Source organism: Cnephaeus nilssonii (assembly GCF_951640355.1).
Source record: "Cnephaeus nilssonii genome assembly, chromosome: 20".
Taxonomy (NCBI): domain Eukaryota; kingdom Metazoa; phylum Chordata; class Mammalia; order Chiroptera; family Vespertilionidae; genus Cnephaeus; species Cnephaeus nilssonii.
Window position 1 is genome coordinate 13,350,762 of NC_137091.1, and position 8,586 is coordinate 13,359,347.

At 46.4% G+C, this 8,586-nt stretch overlaps 1 protein-coding gene across 1 annotated transcript; it reads right to left on the reverse strand.

The window, feature by feature from the left end:
• Nucleotides 1-1,368: 1,368 nt before the first annotated feature.
• On the reverse strand, nucleotides 1,369-7,619 carry DPEP2NB (DPEP2 neighbor; the record flags this gene model as incomplete). The annotated part of the gene is given in 4 exon segments (XM_079759750.1): nucleotides 1,369-1,497; nucleotides 1,501-1,617; nucleotides 1,771-1,922; nucleotides 7,548-7,619. Coding segments are annotated over 3 exon segments (396 nt in total). The 5' UTR covers nucleotides 1,921-1,922; nucleotides 7,548-7,619.
• Between the last annotated feature and the right edge of the window lie 967 nt (nucleotides 7,620-8,586).

Here is an 8,586-nt window from a genome sequence, read left to right on the forward strand (position 1 = left end):
AGTATATTGTTGACTTGTCTCTTTTGTTTGTGCATGACTTGAGAGGAGGGGCTTCAATCATCTCAGTCACCAAAATATCCCAAGCGACAAGCCTCTACCCCCCCGCCCCCACACACACCAACACACCAACACACACACACACACACACACACACACACACACACACACACACACGGAAGTACTCATTGGTTTCATTCTGAGTCCGGCCTCAATTTGCACGGATGTCATTGCAGGAGTCACACAGAAGCTTCACCCAAGGGTCCTTTTTGGAAGCAGAAGGTCTTACAGGACCAGGTACCCCACATGGGAATGTACTTCAAGGAAACAAGAGAGGTTCAGGGCTTCACACTGGACAAGTGGATTTCAAGTAAAACACTGGCTTTTATAGAAAAATATTATTTTATTGATCAGTAAGGGACCCCACTGAGGACAGAGAGGGAGTAAAAAAGCAGATGGGCCCTGGGAGGAAGGGGTTGGTGCTAGACACACACTTTCTGAAAGGTTAACACCTGGTGGTATGCGGGCAGGCAAAATAGCCATCGCAGACGATGGATAAAGAAACACTGAGTTTATTTAAGGAAAGGGGATGGTGGGTGGGACATCCAAAGGGAAGGGCTGCACAGCACTTAACCCAGGGGACGCTGGGTCCGTGGTGGCAGCACCAGGAGCTGGGGTTTCAATCCTATATGCAGTCACTGACGGGAAGCTCTTGTCGTCAATGGGTCTTGGGGCTGAGTTGATGGGCTTAGAATGCGGATGTGCAATCGGGTGTTTTTAGACCAGTTTTAACCCTTTAGATGGAGTCCAGCAAGTTTTCCTGGTCTTGGTCCTCCCGTGGCAGGAAGCTTGGACAAGTCTCCCTGGTCATTGTTCTCCTGTGGCGGGAAGCTTACAAATGGCAGTTAAGGATTATATTGTCCTCAATTCCTAACACTTTCCCAGGAAGCAGGACTTCCTAAGTCTCCCTGTTCCACTCCTGAGCCCCCAGACGGAAGGCTCCCTCGGGGTATCACAGGCTGTTTCTTTCAGTTCCAAGAAGCCTCCCGGTTTGTGTTGGTGGCCGCTGGCAATGACTCAGGGCAGGAGCCCACGTGGTAGACGGGGTGGGCCCCTGCTAAGGCCACTCTGCATTCCCTCTTTGCTCCTGGATCCTACTGGGCTCACCGAGGGCAGACTTCTCTTTCTTCCGCCCAAGAAGGGACTCTAGAGGATTGAGCAGAGGACCATCGGGTTTTCTGCAGGACCCGCTTCAGCCCTGGGATGCTCAGAGCAGCCTCCCATTGGAAACCTCCGTTTCTGAGGCTCCTGGCCCTTGTCTGTCTGGTATGGAAGAGGGCTCCTGGCTGAGGAAGGCACAGACAGAATGGCTCAGGTTTGTAAACACCAGTGGTGGGCAGTGGGGGTCCCTGAAGGAGAAGGCATTAGCTGGCTTAGGCCATAAAACATTTGTCCTCTCCACAGAATGCCTCGGCCAGCAAGCTTCTGTGGGGTCAGCCTCTAGCCACCCTGCTCCAGTCGTCGAATTTTGGGGCTGGAGCAACCAAGGTCTTCATCCAACTCTTCCACAGGGCGACAGCGCTTGAGGGCTCGTCTGGGGACTGGCTTCCCTGCCTCCACCTTTGCTGGGGTGAGCCTCTGTGGGGTCAGCCTCTTGCTATCATGCTCCAATCGTGGAATTTTGGGGCTGGAGCAACCGAGGTCTTTGTTTGACCATTCCACAGGTCGATGCCTCTTACGTGCTCCTCTGGGGACTGGCTTCTCTGCCTCCACCTTTGCTGGGGTGGCCAAAGGAGCATCCCCGTAGGACCGGTAGCCACCGACCAGGCAGTATGTCTCCCCATGCCAGCCCACTCGGGTTTCGCCCCACCTTTGGTAGAGGACATGGTAGTGACCAGGTGTAGGAGGAGAGGTGGGAGCCATTGCTGCTGGAAAGAAAATCAGAACTGATCAGTCACTTGTGCTGCCAGGACGTCCCCTCTCTCATGTCTCTCCCAGGTTCTTGCTGAAGCCTTCTAATCTGCTTGGCATCCAAAACACAGCCTTAACCCATCACCGCTATGAGTCCCCTACAGAAGGGGTGTTGTTGCAAAAACAATTCTGCGGGGCCTAGAGCAGCAGCAGGAGAACAGAAAATCTTTCCCGTTCCCAGAAAAGACAGACCCCGAAAATAATTACAATCAGGATCCCCTCCATCTCTCCCACAATAGAGGAAAGATTTCTTACAGTGCATCACTTCTAAGGCTTTAAGGAAATGCCTTCCAAGTTTTTTTTGGAAATAATATAAATGGGTTTCAGAAGCCCTCCCACCTTGGCAACTCCTCTCAGGCCCCATTCATACTGCTTTTTTACTTTATTTTTTAATGTTTTTATTGATTTCAGAGCGAGGAAGGGAGAGGGACATAAAGATAGGAACATCAATGAGCCCTAGCCAGTTTGGCTCAGTGGATAGAGCGTCAGCCTGTGGACTGAAGGGTCATGGGTTCAATTCTGGTCAAGGGCACATGCCTGGGTTGTAGGCTGGATCCCCAGTGGGGGGCATGTAGGAGGCAGCCAATCAATGATTCTCTCTCATCATTGATGTTTCTATCTCTCCTTCTCCCTTCCTCTCTGAAATCAATAAAAAAATATTTTTTTAAAAAAGAAAATATAGGGGGAGGAACCAAGATGGCGGCAAAGTTAAACAACTAAACTGCCGCCTCGCACAACAATTTCAAAAATACAACTAAAAAACAAAACGTCTACTACCCAGAACCACGGAAAAGCTGGCTAAGTGGTAGATTTACAACTAAGAAGAGAAGGGAGCGCAAACGCTGGAGAGCTGAGGTACGGAGGCGTGCGAAGAGGGGTGGTGGCGGGCGACTGGGCGCGCGGCTTTTCTTCAAACCGAAGGGAGACAAACTCCCGATCACTCTGAACTCCAGTTTCTGGGGACACGCGGGGGACCCAGACGCCTATGGGGAGAAGCTGGACTCTCGGCCATCAGTGGGAGAGTGAGAGTGACTTTTCTGCAGAGGTGCGCCCAGCAATCAGGGTTTGCTGTGCTGGAGCACGGGACACGGGGACTTGGAAACGCGGAAAGGCAGAGACGGCTGAAGGCAGCCATGGCCGTTGGCCACGCCCCAGCTTAGTGACACCCTGAGACCCCGCCCCGCCCTGAGACCCGGCCCCGCCCTGAGACCCCGCCCCGCACATTCTACAAACCCACCCAGGCTCCACACAGCGGCTTTTACATATAAATGGCCTGTTCTGTGGCAGCTCAACCAAATTAACTGCAGCTCCAGTCAGACTGCTCCAAAACTGCCCAAGCAAAGAGGAGAAAACTGTAGCTCTTGCTGTAGCTCCTGCTGGGAGGCCTCAGACCTGCACCCCATTGGAGATCCAGACCCTAGGGTATCTAGTGGTCGGTGTGGACGACACCAGATTTCAACCACTCTCATAAGGGACACATTCAAGAGGCAGACTCAGTGAGCACCAAAGCCCTACTGGAACAAGTCCTGCCCCATAAACGTGTCTCAAGCACAGCAATTCTTCTGTTATAGACACAGCAGGTCCTCACAGCCAATTGGCCTGGTGGTCAATTCCTCCCAGTGTACCAACAGCAATCAAGGCTTTTAACTACACCAAGACTTTCCGCTCAGCCCACAAAGGGGTGTACCAAGAGCGACCACCTAGAGTGATTGGGGAAGCTGAGCTACCGGCCCCTATAGGTCACTGACCACACAAAGCCACTCCATCAACACAGGGAGGCAGCCAAAATGTGGAGACACTGAAGTATGTCACGAGTAGGAGAGATGGAAGAAAGCAAACTAATGGATGACACAGTGTTCAGAACCATATTTATAAGGTTACTCAAGAATCTTCTAAAAACCGCTGAGAAACTTGAAGAGACCTTCAAGGACCTTAATGAGAATACCAAAAAAATGGAAAAGGACCAGTCAGAAATTATGCATACACTGTCTGAAATAAAGAATATACAGACACTCAACTGTAGACCACCGTACCCGAAGAGTCAAACCAAAGATCTGGAATATGAGGAAGAAAAAAACACCCAACCAGAGAGGCAAAAAGAAAGAAGAATCCAAAAGTGTGAGGATAGCGTAAGGAGCCTCTGGGATGGCTTTAAGCGTACCAATATCCGAATTTTTGGGGTGCCAGAAGACAAGAGAGAGCAAGATAATGAAAACCTATTTGAAGAAATAATGACAGAAAACTTCACCCACCTGGTGAAAGAAATAGACTTACAAGTTCAGGAAGCACACAGAACCCCAAACAAGAGGAATGCAAAGAGGACCACACCAAGACACATCATAATTAAAATGCCAAGGGCAAAAGACAAAGAGAGAATCTTACAAGCAGCAAGAGAAAAACAGTTAGTCACCTACAAGGGAGCACCCATACGACTGTCAGCTGATTTCTCAACAGAAACTATGCAGGCCAGACAGGAATGGCAAGAAATATTCAAAGTGATGAATAGCAAGAACCTACAACCAAGACTACTCTACCCAGCAAAGTTATCATTCAGAATTGAAGGGCAGATAAAGAGGACTGGGAGGAGCAGTCCCCTTTTTCACAGATAAGAAAAAGCTAAAGGAGTTCATCACCACCAAACCAGTATTATATGAAATGCTGAATGGTATTCTTTAAAAAGAGGAAAAAGAAGAAAAAGGTAAAGATAAAAATTGTGAACAACAAATACATATCTATCAACAAGTGATCCTAAAAATCAAGTGAATTAAAAATCTGAGGAACAGAATAAACTGGTGAACATAATAGAATCAGAGGCATAGAATGGGAGTGGATTGATAATTCTCAGGGGGAAAGGGGTGTCTGTGTGGGGGGTATGGGAAGAGACTGGACAAAAATCATACACCTATGGATAAGGACAATGGGGGGGGAGGTAAGGGCAGGGGGGGTGGGAACCGGGTGGTGGGGAGATATGGGGGGAAAAAAGGAGAAACAATTATAATAATCTGAACAATAAAGATTTATTTAAAAAAAAAAGAAAAGAAAATATAGCCCTAGCCAGTTTGGTTCAGTGGATAGAGTGTTGGCTTGTGGACCAAAGGGTCCCGGGTTTGATTCTGGTCAAGGGCATGTACCTCAGTTGCAGGCTCCTCCCCAGCCTGGCCCTGATCGGGGCTCATGCAGGAGGAGGCAACCAATTGATGTGTGTGTGTCTCTCTCACATCGATGTTTCTCTGTCTTTCTCTTTCCCTCTCTCTTCCATTCTCCCTGAAAACAATGGAGAAATATCTTCAGGTGAGGATTAACAAACAAACAAAAATTAATCAATCAATTAATTAAAAACAAAAAGAAAATATATGTCCATATAAAATGTGCATATTAAATTTTACAGCTGCCCTACACACAATAGCTCATAAGTAGGAGAAAAATACAAATGTTCAGCTGATGAATAGATAAACAAAATGTGGTATATCCATACAATGTAATATTGTTCAGCTATAAAAAAGGAATGAAAATTTTACATGGAAGTCAGATTATATTGTCCACAAATAAAGTTTCATTGGACAGCTGCACACCCAAGGGTCGAGGTTCAATTCCCAGTCAAGGGCACATACCTGGGTTGCAGGTTTGATCCCCTGCAGGACTAATAAATCAAGGGAAAAAATATCCTGAGGTGAGAATTAACAACAATAACAAAAACACACTATGCTATGTAAAGGAAGTCAGAGAAAAATATGGCACATTGTGTGATTCCACTGTTACAAAACGTCCAGAATAAGCACATCTATAGGGACAGAAAGTAGAGGAGTCATTGCCTAGGGCTGAGGAGCTAAGAAGACTGGGAGAGGGATGACAGCCATAGCTAAAGGGAATGGGGTTTCTTTGGGACATGGATGAAAATGTTCTAAAATTGTGGTAATGGTTACACGACTCTGAATAAAACTTGCTGAAGTACATACTTTAAATGGGTGAACTGGGTAATATGTGAATTATATGTAAAAAAAAGCTGTTAAATATTTGGCAATGATACATCTAATAAAGGGTTAATGTCCAAAATATATAAGGAACTCATACAACTTAACAAAAGGAAGACAAACGATCCAATTAAAAAATGGGCAAAGGACCTAAATAGACACTTCTCCAAAGAGGACATACAGATGGCCAAGAGACATATGAAAAAAACCTCAAAGTCACTGATCATCAGAGAGATGAAATTAAAACGACAATGAGATATCACCTCACACCTGTCAGAATGGCTACCATCAACAAATGACAAGTGCTGGTGAGGATGTGGAGAAAAAGGGAACCTTGGTAAACTGCTGGTGGGAGTGCAGACTGGTGCAGCCATCATGGAAAACAGTATCGAGTTTCCTCAAAAAAATAAATATGGATCTGCCATTTGACCCAGTGATCCCACTTCTAGGAATATATCCTAAGAAACCTGATACACCAATCAGAAAGAATGTATGCACCCCTTTATTCATAGCAGCACAATTTACCATAGCTAACATTTGGAAACAGCTCCAAGTGCCCATCAGTAGATGAGTGGATTAAAAAGCTGTGGTACATTTACACCATGGAATACTATGCAGCAGTAAAAAAAGAAGAATCTCTAACCAGTTGAAACAGCATGGAGGGACTTGGAGAGTATCATGCTAAGTGAAATAAGTCTGTCAGAGAAAGACAAGTATCACATGATCTCCCTCATATGTGGAATCCAAGTAACAAAATAAACTGACAAACCTGGGGATCCAGAGACATGGAAGCACGGAACAGAGTGCAGAATCTCAGAGGGAAGGCCAGGGAGGAAGGATGGGAAGTAATCAACTAAGAACATTGTATGTATATATGCAGGGCCCATGGCCATAGGCAATGAGGCAGTGAGGGCCTGGGATGGGCGTGTGGGCCGGCTGGAAGGGGTCTATGAGGGGAAAAAGGGGAGACATATGAAATACTTTCAATAAAGAATTATTAAAAAAAAAAAAGAACCCACACAGAGAAGAAAGGCAGCAACTCAGTTTTCAACCCAAGAAAAAAAAAAGAAAGACAAGTATCACAGAATCTCACTCACTTGTGGAATCTAATGAATAAAATAAACTGATGAACAAAATAGATCCAGAGACATAGAAGCACAGAACAGACTGCGAAATGTCAGAGGGAAGTCGTGTGTGTGTGTGGGGGGGGGGGGGGGGGAGATCAACCAAAGAATTTGTATGCATATATGCATAACCATGGACACCGACAATAGGGTGGTGAAGGGGGGAAGGGGCCGCGGGCAGGCTAGGGGAGTCAATGGGGGAAAAAGAGGGACTTACGTAATACTTTCAACAATAAAGATTCTTTTTAAAGCTGTTAAAAAGAAACAATAGGAGGTGCACTGTTGGCATGTTGACATAGCACATAGTTGTTTAGCTTTTCACAAAGCACCTTTCCTCTTGCTGCTTCACAAACAGCCAGGCATTAACTCCTAACTGCTGAGAAAGCCAACGTTCAGAGAACAGACTGACTTGCTCTGGGACACTGGTAACCAATGGTGAGGTGTAAGTGAAATCTAGTCTTTGGACTCCCTGTCCAGTACTCACCATAGCACAGACCTTCCCAGAATTACAACAGGAGATGGAGTAGTCATTCCTCACAGCCTCAGGGAAAGGAGACTTCTCCCCAAACCTGTCCCTCCCTGCTGCTCCACCGCCATTCCACACTCCATTCCCAATCCAGCTTCCTCCTCCCAGCTCCTCCCAGTCCTCCCTCCTTTCCTTCCCAGGACCACAGAGCAAGGCTTCCCCTCCCTATGCCTCACTCATAGCGCTGGGAAGGGGGGGTAAGGAGAAGGACTGGGAGGTTTCTCTAGAAATTTGGCCCATATGACCTACCAGGAAAGGGCTCAGGAAGAGTGAGGAAGCAGTCTAAAGTCATACAACTAATATCTGACCTTTGATTTCCTTAATATGTTTGAGAACGAAAAGAGGGTTTGGGCCTGGGACACAGTGTGAGGTGAGCAAAGCTCCAAATCATTCCTGTTTCTTCTCCCCACAACAACCCAATCCACAGCCTCCCTGTACTGTCATATTTCCAAAAGCACCAACCACTTCAATGCGCCTGGAGTGGAAAATGGTCTTTAAAAATAGTTAATTGTAGCCCTAACTCGTTTGGCTCAGTGGATACAGTGTCGGCTTACGGGCTGAAGGGTCCCAGGTTCGATTCCAGTCAAGGGCATGTACCTTGGTTGCGGGCATATCCCCAGTAGGGAGTGTGCAGGAGGCAGCTGATTGATGTTTCTCTCTCATCAATGTTTCTAACTCTTTAACCCTCTCCCTTCCTCTCTGTAAAAAATCAATAAAATATATATTTAAAAAATATAGTTCATTGTAGCCCAATGGTTGAGTGTTGACCTATGAACCAGGAGGTCATGGTTCAATTCCCAGTCAAGGCATATGCACAGGTTGCAGGCTCAATCCTCAGTATGAGGCGAGCAGGAGGCAGCGGATCAATGATTCTCTCTCATCATTGATGTTTCTATCTTTCTTACTATCTGAAATCAATTTAAAAATATATTTTAAAGTAGTTAATTGTAGCCCTTCCCAGTTTAGCTCAGTGGATAGAACATCAGCCTGTGGACGG